The sequence below is a fragment of the Vombatus ursinus genome, unplaced genomic scaffold (genome assembly GCF_900497805.2).
Source record: "Vombatus ursinus unplaced genomic scaffold, bare-nosed wombat genome assembly UNPS02014961.1, whole genome shotgun sequence".
In the NCBI taxonomy this organism is placed as follows: Eukaryota; Metazoa; Chordata; class Mammalia; order Diprotodontia; family Vombatidae; genus Vombatus; species Vombatus ursinus.
In genome coordinates, this window is record NW_020954739.1 from 470,793 (window position 1) to 486,696 (window position 15,904).

Genomic DNA, 15,904 nt, shown 5'->3' on the forward strand with positions numbered 1-15,904 from the left:
GGGTGGGGACCATGTTTTTGTTTTTCTTTGTATCCCTAGTTCTTAGCATAGGGCTTGTGACATAGTAGGTGTTTCATAAATCCTTGCTAACATATGAGAAAAAGGCCCAAAAGAAATCTCTGTCCCTTCATTCCATGCATCTATGCCTGGTCCTGTAGTGTTCACCAGATGGAGAAAACTACACCACTTACTGCAGAATATCCTCAAGGAATAAATATTGATTCTCTGCTCTGTCTTTTAGGCACAGTATGCCAGAAACAATTTTTATTAATTTAACATCATTCTAAAATCCAAGCATGTCTAGCCTAGAGAAAGATATGTCCAGGTTGGTACATTCCCTCTGTCCTCTGATTCTCCACCAAGACAATTTTAGTTGATATTTATAAGAATCTTGAACAACAACAAAAAAGTTATAATATGTTCAAATGTAGTTTAAGATCACCATTCTAGAACCATACTCACTACTCTATTCCTTCCTTGACTACTAGCCCCAGGGACTAAAAGGGTCTCCTCCCTCTAACTGTCCCAGTCTTTTTGGTTGGAGAAGGGTGGGTCACCCCCTAATTCTTTCAGAAGGCAAGGAGATACAAGAATCTTAACCTGAAAAGAGGTATAACCTAGTCCCAGATAGTTCCATCTTTTCTCCACTTAAAAGGAAGGCCTTACTAGCTGTGTGACCCTGGGCAAGTCAGTTAACCTTGATTGCCTCACCAAAAAAGCAAAAGAAAAAAAAAAAGGAAGGTCTTAGCTTCTATTCTACCCACTTTCCTAAAGGGAAAAAAATCTGAAAAGGGCTTTAGGCAATGAAAAATATTTATTCCTTAATATTTCTTGAGAAACTGAGGAGGTTTTTTGACATGTTTCCTAATAGTGGCTCACCTTTCTCAAGTGCTTAACAGTTTGTAAAGTGTTTTCCTTAACCCTGCCCTGTGAGTTAGGTGGTAGAGGTGTGTGAGTTCCATTTTACAGAGGAGGAAATAGGCCCAGGGAGGTTGCCAGAGGTCACACTGTGTGTATAGTAGATCAAACGCTTGAACCCTGGGTCTTCTGACTCCAGATCCAAGGTGCTTTGGCCTACCCCCTGCTATCTTCTTGAAGTGTAATTTCATTCAGCACGTACTGAATGCCAACCACGTACTGAATGCCAACCACGTGATGGGCTGAGTGGTTTCATTCATTCAATCAATAATCATTTTTAAAGCGTCTACCATGTGCCAAGCACTGGAGATACGGCAGAAAATGAAAGAGCCTTTGCCCTCAAGGGGCTTACATTCTCTGGCTAGACATGCGTATGTAAGTCTATTCAAAAGAAGGGCAAAGTAATTTTGTAGGCAAGGCCCAGGCAGCTGGAAGCAGAGTAGAAGGTGGTGCTGGAGTTGAGCTCAAAGTTATATGTAGCCCCCCTGTGCTTTGCCAGCCCACAAAGTGCCTGCTCCCTTGTCCTCTTCTCTATGGGAGATTAGCAGGTGTAAGATTTCTTTGCTGGTTCTCCTTTCTCTTCACCCAGCTTGGGAAAATTAGTCCCAGGAAGCTTGTGGGAGTGCACATTGACAAAGTAATCCCAAATAATTGGGATCATTAGTGGCTGGGAGATCAGGACAGGCCCCCAACTGAGGGTAGCAGCCTTGATTGAAACTTTAAGGAAGCTAGAGATTTTAAGAGCTGGAGGTAACCAGGAAGTGCATTCCAAGAAGGGTAGGAGAAGAAATGTTAATGCAGTTTTTGTTTTTGCCCAGCAGGATGAGGAGACCAAGAGTAAGGCTTACACACGGTTCAGTTTGAACTCTGGGTGCAGGCTAATAATTACTCTTTAATTCTCAATTGTCTCCCTAAGAAGAAATACCCACAAAAGAGCATGAAAATTCCTGGGCCGCAAAGGTTTCTCTGGATTGGCGGCTAGATTGACCCAAGGAAAGCATCCCTGGAGAGGCAGTAACTTCTCCCAGGCCAGGGAAGGCAGAGGAGGGTGAGAGAAACTCTCTCGCTTTTCATAGGGAGACAAAAATATGGAACGCTTCACGAATTTGCGTGTCATCCTTGCGCAGGGGCCATGCTAATCTTCTCTGTATCGTTCCAATTTTAGTATATGTGCTGCCGAAGCGAGCACAAACAAGGCTTTCTTATACGGAGTATTTAAGGTCCAGAAATTTACATATCTTACACATATGGCGACTTAGTTAAATGCTCTGGGTTCCAGAGTTTCTTTCCTATCTCCTTAAAACGTGTTTTGTACGTGACTTAAACGTCTTTTTATCATCTAAGATCTTGAGAATGTCTCTATTTGAGAATCAATCTTTGCTTCACTGAGACACCCAGTGGCTGCTGGGTGTTTGATTGATTAACATACGACGCCCAAATGTACCACCTCATAGGACGGCGGACGGGGGTGGGGGGGTCCGAGCCTCCTCTATCCCAGTAGCCACCGCGAGCCTGCGCGGTCGGTCTCGACGTTTCCTTCTGTCTGCTCAGCCCGCCGTTTCCTGGGCCGGTCCAACGGGAGGCCGGAGCAGCTGCTCCGCTTGCAGTTGGGGCGGGAGCGGGAGCAGAGCAGAGCACGAAGGGCCGGACAGAGCTGAGGTGAGGCGCCGGCGCCGTCCCTTGGCTGGTGGTCGGAAGATGTTCAGAGGGGCGGGGCTTGGTCTAAGGAGAGGCCGAGGGGGCGGGGCCCGAGGGAAAGGAAGCCGCTGGCGGGGGTGGGGCCTAAAAGGAGGCGGCTGTTGAGTGAGCCCTACAGAGGCGGCGGGGGACGGGGGGCTTGCGTGGGGAAGGAGCCTGAGGAAGGGGGTGGGGCTTTTAGTTGAAAGCGTGCTGGGTGCCTGGGATAGGGCTTGACGTGTGGGACGACTGAGGGAGGAGGAGGAGGAGGAGGAGGTGGCCCCCGAAGTATCTGTGCGGATTTTAGGACCAGTGCTTGCAAAAGTGGGTGGGAAAGGCGCAGCTTGGTGGTACAGTGGATAGAGCACCGGCCCCGGAGTCAGGAGGACCTGAGTTAAATGTAGCCTCTGACTCCTACTAGCAGTGTGACCCTGGCCAAGTCACTTACCCCATTAAAAAAAAATGGGTAGGAAAAGGGGTGATGGCATCCTTCATTTAATTGTTTTATTTTTCTGTCCTTAGATGAGTAAAAACTTGAAAATGGTATGGACTGATTTGAGGTAGGTAGAGTGAGGTTCTAATTCTGTGCTCCAGGAGTCAGTGAAACAAGCATTTGTTCAGTACTCACTATGTGCCAGGCACCCTGCTAAGTGCTGCTGGGGATACAAAGAAAAGCAAAAGATAGGTCCTGCCCTCAGGCATCTCACATTTTAATAGAGGGGACAACATGTATATAACTATGGGCATATAAAATGTATACAAAATTTATATACTTTAGCAGTATCTTTAATGCTAGTACTTTGCATGTAGATGATCTCCAATTTATCTTGTCTCTATTTTGCGCTAACATAATTGTTGGCATGGTGTCTCCCCCACCAGATTGTGAGCTCCTTAAGAGTAGGGACTGGGTTTTTTTTGCCTTTCTTTGTAGCACTTAGTAGGAGCTTAATAAATGCTTTTTTTTTAATGAACTTATTTATTTTTAGTTTTCAACATACACTTCCACAAGATTGAGTTCCAAATTTTTTCCCCATCTCATCCCTCCCTCCACCCCAAGATGTCTTGCATTCTGAATACCCCTAATCTGCCCTCCCTTCTATCTCTCCCCACCTTCTCTTGTCCCCTTCCCCTTCAATTTCCGTGTAGGGCAGGATAGATTTCGGTACCCCATTGCCTGTATATCTTATTAATAAATGCTTCTTGACATGACTTGATGGAAGGTATTCTCAGAGGGAAGGCAGTAGAAGTGGAGGAGACAAGGAAAGGCTTCCCACTGTAGGGTCAGAGAGAAGCTGGTGGCAGATTGAGGGGGGGTCCTGTGTAGTGGGGTAATAATATATAATAGATAACAATAATATAATGAAAATTGCAATCGTCATAATGGTAAATATAAATTATAATATATGAAGAATAAACCAAATCCTTGTAATATTTTAAAAAAATTATTATTGGTGAGGTCTGTACTACCCCAGTAGAGGGGAATGAGGAAAATAAAATACAAATATATCAACTCTTTCTTCTGTGACAGTCTCAAAACTATTTTCAGACTGAAATATAAAAAACTTTTAAAGAATAAAAACAAGACAATCAGATACCCCCCCCTTTTTTTTTTCTTTTTAGGACCTGCTGATTTTTGTCTTCTGATCTGAGGGACCCTGGGCTGGGGACTCCAGAAGGCATTCTAGGGGTATGATGGATTTGGCTTATGTCTGTGAGTGGGAGAAAAGGCCCAAAAGCAATCACTGCCCTTCCATTCCGTTGGTCTGTGCCTGGTCCTGCCGAAACCTCATAGCCTTCACCACTGACCTGAAAAATGAAGAGGAGAAAGGTAGGCCATTTGCTATAGAATACATAGACTGAAATTTCTGAGTGCTTTCCAGCTTACAAAGCATTTTCCTCACACCAGCCCTGTGAGGTGGGCAGGCTACTTCAGAGGAGGAGCTGGGCTTAGGAGGTTAAGTAGCTTGTGGAAGGTCTCAGAAGTAGAGGGAGAGCTGGGACCTGACCCCTGGACTCCTGGCTCCAAAGCCAGGAGTCTCCTTGGGGTTTAATTAAATTCAGCAAGTATCAACTGAATGACACTGTTCTCAGATGAGGAAACCAGGATTCATGGTGGTTACCCAATGAGCTGAGGTCATAGAGCTCTTCAGAAACAGATCCTGGTCTAGACCCCAAAAAAGAAAATCCCTGGCCTTTCCTCAAATCTCTGGCATTTGCCCGAGGCTGTAATCCATTCAGCTGGCCTTTCATTGTGGCAGTTCTGTTCCTACCCTTAATCCTATCTAGACTCCATTCTCCCTTGGCCACTTGGTTCAGGTCCCTGGCATTCTTTTCACTCCAGCTTACTGGCCACTTCCATCCAGATACTCCTTAGACCCCTCCTCCAGTCACCCCAATCTACTTGGCCACTCCTAGATCCCTCCTACAGTCTTTCTGTATATAAGGTCCATCTTGTCTTCATTAAAATGCTCAGATTCTTAAAATCTAGCCACTGCTCAGATTCTTTGAGAACCTAGCCAATAGCTCACAAATGTTTGGATTCTTTAAGAGTCTGGCCAATATGGCGGATCTTTCATAAACCTGGGGGAAAAAAAAGAAAGAAACAGGTCCTGGACTAGAACCCAGAACCCAGGTCTCCTGGGCTGCTTAGCTCAAACCCAAAAAGAAAGGCTCCCACCTGTTGATTTAGAAAACCACAAATTAACATTATCTCTGTTTAATGTATTTTTATTTAACAAAGTTAAACATTTCCCAGTTACATTTTAATCTGGTTCAACCTGTGTGATGTAGACCAGGGTGCTCAGGGGGAGATTATAACCTGTTTGGGGATCCATCCTTTGGAGAGAAGCCCCTGGTTCACCTGTGGTGTCCTGGAACATTGGATTAAGGGTCTGGATTCAGGCTGATGTCATGTAGCTCTGCCCATTGTTTCCTCCTCAGCAGAATGAGGGAGTGGAGCAGACAGGCTAAACTAATGACCTCTGGGGTTTCTTCCCACCTTCCTGACATTCTGTAATTCCCTGCTCCCTGCACGTTGGCCGTTTGTTTTGTTTTGATTGAACCTGTGGTTCTCCACAGTATAGGGATCTCAGTTGGAGAAATCCCTTTACCCACGAAGCTTAGGGTCTTAGAGAGTACCCTTAGACATTGATTGAGAGAGGAAGCTGAAACAACTCCACTTTGTCTGCAATTCCTCTCTATCTTGCCCCTCACCGTGTTTGTATTGCAATCCCTACCTTCTCCTTACCTCCTAGAGATAATCCTGTCTGTTAGGGTGAGGTCATAGGAGACAGCGACCCTGAAGAAGAGTCTTTCCTGTTACTAGCCCCCAGCAGCAGCAGGCCTGTCCAACTATGGGATACCACATCCCCTAGGCCTACCCTGCAAGCCCCCAGAACAGCCTTGCAAAGATACTGGAGTGGTTTGCCATTTCTTTTTCCAGCTTATTTTACAGATAAGGAAACTGAGGCAAACAAGGTTAAATAACTTGTCCAGGGTCATCTAGTTGTAAGTATCTGAGGCTAGATTTGAACTCATGAAGATGAGTCTTCCTGACTCCAGGCCTTGGCATTCTGTGCACTATGGCGCCACCTAGCTGTCCCCCTGTCCAATCCTAAGGTCCGCCATACCCAGTTCACCTCCTGGGTGGGTAAATTGAAACCTATATAAGTTTTGTTCTTTGGTTCCTTTGGGGCAGGAGTGGGGAACCTTTGGCCTGGAGACTACATATGGCCTTCTAGGTCCTCGGGCATGGCCATTTGACTGAGTCCAAGTTTTACCCAGCAAATCCTTTCTTTAAGGGGATTTGTTCTGTGAAGTTTGGATTCAGTCAAAGGGCCATACTTGAGGACCTAGAGGGCCACATGTGGCCTCGTGCCTGAGGGTTCCCCGCTCCTGCTTTGGGAAGTTTCCACCATTCTGGTGGAGTCCTCGTGCTGGTGAACTCAGTAAACTCTCCTTGATTCCTAAGCTTAAGGTATTGGGTTTGGTTTATGGTTTTGATTTGTGGTAGCACTGACAGTTTTACCAACACTGCCCATTGACATGGAAATATAATCAGCCTGTGTTTCTATAGTACTTGGCTATCAGATTCTGGAAGCCCTTTTTCCCCTTAGACTCCATGTGCCTTTCTGATGAGTTTATAATTTCCACTTGCATCAGAAGTCATATCCCCTGTCAAACTCTGAGGTGCGTGAGAGCCTTGTCGTGCCTGGCCTTTGTGCCTTCCCCAGTGCCTGGCACATTCATCTCTCCTCAGTATGCAGTCCATACATGTGTAGAGTTGAATAGGTTTTGACAAGTAAGCTAAGGAGGCACTTGAGTTTTTGAAAGTCTCTCTCATTAGTCATTCTGACTGCTGTTTTTAAGGAGGTGACTACTGCCAGAAATGTTGAATTCCTTTCTTTGTCAGCCTTCAGTATTTGCTCTTTCTTCTCTCCTCAGATTTGACCCACATGATTCATATTTTGGATACTGAGCACCCCTGGGATGTGCACTCCATTAACTCTGAACACAGTGAAATGATCACTTGTCTGGAGTGGGATCAGTCTGGTGAGAAGGGCTCTTTTTTCTGTTCTCTGTTCTTGATGGCCGGGCCCAGTGGCAATAGGAGGGCGGAGGTGAGTGGGCTGGCCCCTGGAGAACGAAGTTCCACGTTTAAAAATACAGCACTCTGACCTTTGGCCTACAGACATCAGATCGTAGAACTGGAGGTGAGGGACTTTGGAGCCCTTGTCGTTCCACCATCTCATTTCACAGACAGGGATAAGTTCAGTATAATAATAACCTGTAGATACAGGGCGGCCCCAGGGTCTGAATGCAGTTTTAAGCTATTAAATCTTAAAGACTTTTGGACACCTGGTTTAGATGGCGCCTTATGTTTACAAAGCGCTTGTTAAATATTTTATTTTTTTTAATCGTAAACTTGGCAACCCTCAGCTTCAGGAACGTTTTTCCAAAGCTATTTCACACACGTGATTCTCAGAGGTAAGGTGTCCTCATTTGGCATACCTCCTCAGCACCCCTCCCTGCCCCTTTGTCCCCTCCCTTTCTCTGATTGGAGAGGAAGGAGGGTGGTCATCTGAGCTCTCCTCCCAGGTCCTCTGTTCAAGGAGGCGGCCCAGGGCTGATGCCTCCTCATTTCCCATCCGGCTACTGAGGATGGCATCATCCCCTTCCCCCCCCACCTCGGAGGGGACCTTCCCTCCTTACTTCTCTCTCACTTCAGCTCTGGCTATATGCTGTTTCCCCTGTTAGACTGTAAGCTCCTTGAGAGCAGGGACTGTCTTGCCTTTTTGTGTCCCCCGTCCCACTGTGTTCTTAACACACAGGCACTTAATAAATGTTTATTGACTGACCGATGACCTACCTAAGGCCACATAGCTGCTTAGTGACACGAGAGGAACTGAAGTCCGGGGGTTCGGTTCCTAGTCTTGTACTGTGAGGCCACTCGGTGGGCATTGTGAATGACAGAGCTCTGAGCCTGGAGTAGGGAAGATCTGAGTTCAAATCCAGCCTCATGCACTTACTAACTGTGACCTTGGGCAAATCATTTAACCTTTGTCTGCCTCAGTTTTTTCATCTGTAGATTGGGGATAACAATAGCATCTACCTCTCAGCATTGTTGTGAGGCCCAAATGAGATAATATATGTAAAGTACTTTGTAAACCTTAAAACTCTATAAAAATACTAGCTATTGTTGCTATTGGTATTATTAGTATTACACCTGTTACACCAGTGCTCTTTGCCCACTTCCATAGAGTTCCTCACCACCACCACCCCCGCACATTATAGGGCCCGAACCTTTTTTCTTTGAAGAGGTTGGGGCTATGGGTGTGAAATGTCACATGCTATCGTACAGGATGGCCTGGGTTTGCCGAACTTTTGGGTTACTTTTTGTTTTTCATTTTTAAGTAATTAATCTTACAAGGAAGCCTTGCTGTGGGGGGGAGGAGGGGGACAGGAGGGGAAAGACAGGGGTTATATTTGGATGTCAGTTGAAGTGACGTAAAAGCAAAGACATCAGGGAGACATTTCTTTCTTTGTATTGGATAAGGCCTAACAAACACAGGCTATTACAGGCCCCCCCCACCCCCGGCTGCCCTTCGGCTTTCTCACCGTTCACTTCTCCTCACTCCTGTGCTTCCCTTTCAGGCTCCAGGCTCCTCTCGGCCGATGCCGATGGGCACGTGAAGTGCTGGGGCATGTCCGACCATCTGGCCAACAGCTGGGAGAACACGGTGGGCAGCATGGTGGAAGGCGACCCCATCGTGTCTTTGTCCTGGTTACACAACGGCGTGAAGCTCGCCCTGCATGTGGAGAAGGTGGGTGTGGGGAGGGGGCTAAATGAAGCTGTGTTGTCCCACATCCGCAGGGTCCTTGCATCATTCTGCTGCTCACAGCAGGGGAGCTGTGCTGCCGCCCTGCTAGCAGGTCCTCCCGTTGCCTCCTCACTGGCTTGTCTGATCTCCGCTCTGGCCCCCACTTTATTAAGTGTTAGGGATCCCCCATGTCGAAATTGCTGCTGCCATGAGATGCTTCCCCCTCTCAGACTCCTACCTCTTTCCCTTAGGTCATCAGAGCCCCTGGGGATTTAAGGAAAGATGTACAAAGGGAAGAGAGTGATTATTTCAGAAATAATACCCCAGAGGAAAGAAACAGGCAGCGGATTGTCGGATGGAGTCCTGTTTGTGAGGGGCTAGTTCTGTGGTTCTTGAAGGGCGAGGCCATCTTTGGAGGAGGGCCTTTGAGGCAGCGTTGTGGGTGCTCACTCGTGAAAGCCAAAAGTGATCCCCGCAGCAGGACCTCGTAGTCTCCTTGTAGCAGTCTCTCGGGTGTGCTCCACTATCAATGCTTTACTGAGACGGGAAAGGAGGCCAGCATGTGTAAGCCGCTTGCTGACAGCTTCTCAGTCACTTTTTTTAAAAGCCAGATATCTGTGATATTTTCCATTCTTTTGGAGTCTTCCTCTTTCAGCTGTTTTGTAAAGGGTTGCCGGAGCACCTTTATACTTGGTTAATGACTGCTCGCTGAAAGGCCTGGTTCAGCCTCTTGAGCTGCGAGTACATGTGTAGTGTCCTTTCTGTCCTCCTCCTGGTCCTCTGCACTCCTGAACCTCCATCCCGTGTCCGGTCCCCACCTGCTCCTTTTGCCAGATGTCACTACTTCAGGGGTCCCTTGATCTCCCATAATTCCTGCACAAGGAGCCTACAGTGTGCCGAGGGCCTCCTTCCAGATCCCTTAACAGACAGTGATCTCGGGCTCTGGGTTATCCAGCTGTTATGGCTGGGGTTCACTATGTGAGCAGCCTACCTCCTTTTCTGCATAGACACCGTATCTCTGGCAAGACACCTCGCCTTCTCTCCTGTGTTGTCCTTTGTTGGCTGTGTGCTGCAGCCTGCCTGTCCCCTCCATGCCCCTCAGGTACCCCACAGCTTTAGTTCTTCATTCTTGGTTCAGCCATTCCCCAGTTGGTGAACAGCACCCCCTTAGTTTCTAAACCTTTGCTATGACAAAAAGAGCTGCTGTAAATGTTTTTATATATGTGGTTCTTTTTCCTCTTTCATCAGTCTCTTTGTGGATTAGGGCTAGTTTGGTATCACTAGGTCAAAGGGTATGCACAGTTTAGGATTTCTTGAAGGCATCCCAGCTCTGTGTGCTGAGGTGTCAGAGGAGGACTTTTGGTAGAGGATAAATATATAACAAAGTAGAACATAATTAGTTTTAAGGCCTTCACTAAAACCCCATTTTTGTACTGCCTTCTCATTGCTTGGAAGTCATCCCAGGTGCTTTGCTTGTTCTACTGAGTCAGATATGCCTTGGCATTGGCCAACACCAGGTTGTCCATTGTCTGAGGTTAACAGTCTAGCTACTTCCAAAAATGCCTGTCCAGTTGGCTTGTCCAGTTTTTTTGGCCACAGCATCTCCTGAAGGCGATTTACCATGTCATAGCAGAGACGAAATCTGTGTCGTGATTCATACTGGTGCAGTGACATTTCCTTTAAGGATTGAATTGCATTAGACATAGAAAAATAATGTCCAGTGAGAATAGAGGATGGAGAGATTGCCACCTGTTGAGCGGGGTCCAGGAAGACTTCCTCAGCTCTGGGCATTTAAGCTCGATTTTAAAGGATCATGTTCAACAGGCATTTCTTTCTTTGCAGTCAGGGGCCTCGAGTTTCGGAGACAAGTTTTCTCGAGTCAAGTTCTCGCCCTCTCTGACACTTTTTGGCGGGAAGCCCATGGAGGGCTGGATTGCAGTGACCATCAGTGGGCTGGTGACCGTGTCCCTGCTGAAGCCCAACGGGCAGGTGCTGACGTCCACAGAGAGTCTGTGCCGCCTGCGCTGCCGCGTGGCCCTGGCAGACATCGCCTTCACCGGCGGTGGCAACATCGTGGTGGCCACGTCCGATGGCAGCAGCACCTCCCCTGTCCAGTTCTACAAGGTGTGTGTCAGCGTGGTGAATGAGAAGTGCCGGATTGACACGGAGATCCTGCCGTCCCTCTTCATGCGCTGCACGACAGACCCAGCACGCAAGGACAAGTACCCTGCCATCACACACCTGAAATTCCTCGCCAGAGACATGTCAGAGCAGGTGAGCTGCCGGCTGCCTTTCTTGTGACTCCCCCAGCTTCCACTCAGAGGCTCCTCACAGTTTCCAAAGCACTTTGCCCACAACAGCCCCATCCTGTTGATGGCTGCAGATATTGTCATCTCCATCTCTTTGGTGGGGAGACTAAGGCTCAGGGAGTCACTCAGCTCCCCGGGGATCCAGTTTCTTCATCAGGAAAATGAAGATGAGAACAGATTAGAAGGGGGATCTCGAAGCTCCCTTACAAGTCTTAATATTCTGGTCAACGCAACATATATTTATCAAGTGCCTCCATGCAGCGCACTGAAGCATGCAGACGAGATGGAGAATGGCCCCTGCCCTCAGGGAGCTTACATTCCCTTGGAGGGGAAATACAACCTATACACAAACATGTAAAAACAAGGCAGATTAGAAGGGAAAGAGCATTAACGCCAATGCCTCATAGAGGAATTGGTTCCTGAGGAGAGGGGTCTCCAAGGGAGAAAAGGATGTGAAAGGCAGAGACTGTGAGGGAGGGCACTGCAGGCATGGGGCACAGCCTAGGCAGATGGGCGGAGGCAGAGGTGGCACATGGAGTTAGGGAAAGTCCAGTTTGTCTATAAAGGATAGAGTGTAGGAAGGGGAATAGTATGAGAATAGATTAGAAAGGTAGGTTGAAGCCAGGTTCTGGGGGCCCTAAAATGCCAGGCCAAGGAATTCCTATTTTGTTCTCTTGGGAGTCACTAGGAGTGACTGAGCAGAGGGCTGATATGGTCAGATGTGCAGCTCAGAAGGGTTATTCTGGCAGCTGAATGAGGGCTGAATCAGAGAGGAGACCGTAGGACCACGGAAAGAGTGGTGAAGATCTCATCTCAGGCAGTGCCTCTCTCCTGAGTGGAGAGAGCGTTACAGGTGTGACGGTATTGGAGGACTGAGCAGCTGATTAGAGCTGAGAATTTCAAATGTGTAGGACTAGCTGATGAGCTCTGCGACCTGATTTGGTTAAAAGGTGGCAGGGAGCTCTGCCCTTTCACTGCTAGGCCAGGTCAGAAGCCTGAGGGCTGTGACTGATTCGCCCTGGGGCCAGCTCCCTTGACCTCTACCTCACAGGTGCTGCTGTGTGCCTCCAACCAGATGAACAGCATCGTGGAGTGCTGGTCCTTGCGCAAGGAGGGCCTGCCCGTGAACAACATCTTCCAGCAGATCTCCCCTGTGGGTGAGTTTCCTTCCCAAGTGTCCCTTCAAAAAGTTGTGACCCTCTGCCACTAAAAAGTCTCTGAGCCCTCACCCCGGTGAGCCAAAGGGAAGGGGCTCCATTTGTTGGGGCATTTTTAATTGCTATGTTTTTCATGTAAACATACTCAGTTTTGAGTGAACTTTAACATAGAATGATTATAACTTCTTAGGTACTTGCTCAGTCCTGTTCTGTTGTCCGTTTACCCCAGCATTTGGGTAATTGTTTTCCTTTTTTATATTAGTACCGAATGCATCTACTCGTCTTTTGGTTATACTTTGAAGGAACCTTAGAGATCATTTAATAGAACTGTCCCCTTCCTCCTCAACCCTTTTATAGGTCAGGAAACAGAGGCCTGCCAAGGGAAAGGGATTCCAGGGTCACTCGCGTAGCAGAGTTGGGATTTGAACAGTCTAATTCCAAATCTGTTGCTTTTCCACTATATCCATGGCTTGACTCTTTTTCTTTATATTCCTTAAATTTGTCATTCTTAATTTCATTATGTTCCTTTATGTTTGCATACTACAGTTTACTCAGTTATTCCCCAACAGTTAGACGTTAAGTTGTTTCTAATTCTGTTATTACGGAGAATACTGCTTTAAATCTCTATCTGTATCTTTTTTTTTAAACAAATAACTGCCTTAAAAGTTTTTTAAAATTATTTTATTTGGTTATATTCCCAGTAATAGGATTTGGGGGTCAAAGGATATGATTATTATTTATTATTCTTATGTATCATAAGATTGCTTTCCAAAAGGACTCTAGCCATTCCACTAGCGGTGTATGAGTGTGCCTGTTTTTCATAGCCTTATCAACATTAAATTTGATGATTTTTTTAAAAAATTCTGCCAGCTCGATAGCAAGATGGTACCTCAGAATTATTCGTTTGTATTCATTAGGAAGACTGGATTTTTCCCTGAGTGAATATTCATAGTGCTTTGACAGTTATCCTTTGGTTGCTGGCGGTACAAACTAGAAAGATTTTGTGTCCAGGCCACATGATGGAGTGTACATCTGTTGTATGAGGCCCAGTCTAGATAAGCCCAGAGACTTTTAGGCATGACCATCTCCAGGGTTTTCAGGAGCTGTGCTCTGCATCTCAGGGAGTCTTCTCTAGACTAAAATGCTCCAGTTTCTTAGTTTGATTCTCATGACATGATAGGGAGCCCCTTTATTATTCTGGAGCCCCTGCTCTGGACTCTTCCCAACTTATCGGTGGCAGCCCTTCAGAGGTGTTCTGACCAGTCCTGAGGACAGCTGGGCTGCCACATGCTCGGTCTGGGTCACTGTGTGACTCATGACAGACCAAGACTATATTAGCTTTTGACTTATTTTGAGCTTGCGTTCCATTAAAACCTCCAGATCTTTTTTCAGAGGAACCATGGTCCCTTGCACTCTCCCCGCTTGGGTGGCTTTGCCACCGTCTGTGTGGTCTTCATGTTCCTGCTCTGTGTCACCTATGCTTGGCTTCTAGGACCCAGGAGCCTGAACATCCCCAAACCTCACATGCCTATTTATGACAATTCCTTCTCCTACTACCTTCCCCACTCAAAAAAAAAAAAATTTACCATGGGTTCTTGGCTCAGCTACCCCTCTTTTCCATCTGACCAGTGATGCCTTCTACCAAAGCTATACCTCTTCCCTTTTTAATACATGTATACAGTGACCGCAGAAGACTCACACTACCCCATCCTCTATTCCCTGGACCCCTAGCCTCTGTCCTCGTGGTGGCTCCTCTGTCTCTTTATTCCTGCTGGCTCTTGACTCCTCAGAGAGGCTTTGGGCCCCTGTATTCACATCTAGTTCTGTGAGGGACTGTCTGATGTTGGCAGCTACCAGGTGGGCGTTGTGGCAAGATTGGGGTAGAATCTGGGTATTTGGAAGTCGAGGCAGGGGCTGTGGTAGGCAGAGTTGTGGTGAACTGGGATGGGCTGGGTACGGAGAAGCCTTGAGGCAGTGGGCAGTGCTATGTGAGATAAGCTGGGTGCAAGGAAGTAGCTGGAGCTTGTGCTCCTGAGGCAAGGGGCGGTGCCACGTGGGAGTGGGACAGCAGAGGACGAGTTCCCTTTGCTTAGTCCCCTCCCTAAATGCAACGTCAACCCCAGACGCCTCCTTCCTGTGACCTTCCTGACTTCCTGGGTCCCTTTGTGTAGCACTGACCCCAGACGCCTCCTTCCTGTGTCCTTCCTGACTTCCTAGGTCACGTGCTCTCTCTTTGTCCATGCACTAATCCCAGACGCCTCCTTCCTGTATCCGATTCTAGCCTCCTACGTCACTCCCTCTCCCTTGGTGTGCTAAACTCAGACAGCCCCTTCTGGTATCTGACCCTACAATCATTGGCTAGTAAGCGGGCTGGGGAGGACGGGCTAGTAGGTACTTAAGGAACGAGCGTGGTCAGATCACGCGCTCTCTTTGCTCCTGCTCTGATGGCTTGCTGTGATGGCCTCTGAATAAAGCTCTGGTGTTGGCGCCTCCCGATGGCTCGTCTCTGTGTGTTTATCCGGTTGAGGACCGAAGACTGATGAGTGAGTATGACTCTGGCAGCCTGCTCCTTATAGCAAGAGTGTTCGGCGCTGCCGGCATAAGGTCGGCGCGGTCGGTACATAGTTCCCTCTCCTGCCCCTTCCCACGATGAGAGAATTCCTGGCCTTCAAATGGTTTGTTTATGATGCATGTTTTGATCTGACAATCCATTCCATTTGATAGTAAACCACCCCTTTTACTCAGAGGAGCCATTGTCTAGCCATGCTACCCCCATCTTGTATTTGTGAAATTGAGCTTTTGAACCCCAGCATGAAACTTTATATTTATCTTTATTCAATTTAATTTTCCTAGATTTGGCCAAGTTATTCTAGCCCCTCATGATCTTATTAGAGCCTGATTGTTATCCAGACTATTAGCTATCCCTTTTTGCTTTGTGGCATCTGATAATATAATAAAACCTGTGCCTTTATCCTGGTTCTTGATAAAAATGTTTAACAGCATAGGGCCAACCACGGATCTGTGAGGAACACCATTAAAGAATTTTTTCCAAATTGGCATTGACCCATTAATGGGCTGGCCATGCAGCCAGTCCTTAACCCCCCTAACTCTACCGTCCTCTAGCCCAGATCTTTCCGTCTTGTTAAGAAATTAGTATGAAGGGGGCAGCTAGGTAGCACAGTGTATAGAGCACTGGCCCTGGAGTCAGGAGGACCTGAGTTCAAATGTGGCCTCAGACACTTACTAGCTACGTGACCCTGGGCAAGTCACTTAACCCCAATTGTTTCACAGAAACTTTGTCAAACACATGACTAAAATCCATGTAATAGAACTCACCTCAAAGCCAGGAAGACCTCTGGCGCACGCTGGTTTTGTGACCTTGGGGAAGTCTTAGCATCTTAGATATTTCTCCGAGTTGCTCCTACATCAGTAGAGGGAGTTTCCTCTCCTGACAGTTCTCTGTGTCAGTGAAAATCACAGGTCAGATCCCTGTCCTGATTCCTGCCTATCTAGTGACCTTGTC

The 15,904-nt window shown here is 47.2% G+C and overlaps 1 protein-coding gene and 1 non-coding gene across 4 annotated transcripts in view; one reads left to right on the forward strand and one right to left on the reverse strand.

The window, feature by feature from the left end:
• Positions 1-2,000: 2,000 nt before the first annotated feature.
• LOC114030583 lies at positions 2,001-2,107 on the reverse strand. The gene has a single exon (XR_003567633.1). It is a non-coding gene; the product is annotated as a U6 spliceosomal RNA (small nuclear RNA).
• Positions 2,108-2,430: 323 nt separating this feature from the next.
• MED16 (mediator complex subunit 16) overlaps positions 2,431-15,904 on the forward strand; it is a 41,088-nt gene continuing 27,614 nt past the window's right edge. Inside the window, exons 1-7 of one of the 3 annotated variants that reach the window (XM_027845389.1) lie at positions 2,431-2,577; positions 3,118-3,155; positions 4,216-4,423; positions 7,039-7,146; positions 8,749-8,918; positions 10,758-11,189; positions 12,276-12,381. In XM_027845389.1, coding sequence (XP_027701190.1) covers positions 4,285-4,423; positions 7,039-7,146; positions 8,749-8,918; positions 10,758-11,189; positions 12,276-12,381 — 955 coding nt within the window. In that variant the 5' untranslated portion in view covers positions 2,431-2,577; positions 3,118-3,155; positions 4,216-4,284. The remainder of the gene's footprint in view (positions 2,578-3,117; positions 3,156-4,215; positions 4,424-7,038; positions 7,147-8,748; positions 8,919-10,757; positions 11,190-12,275; positions 12,382-15,904) is intronic. The other 2 variants (XM_027845391.1, XM_027845390.1) reach the window with 2 other exon arrangements.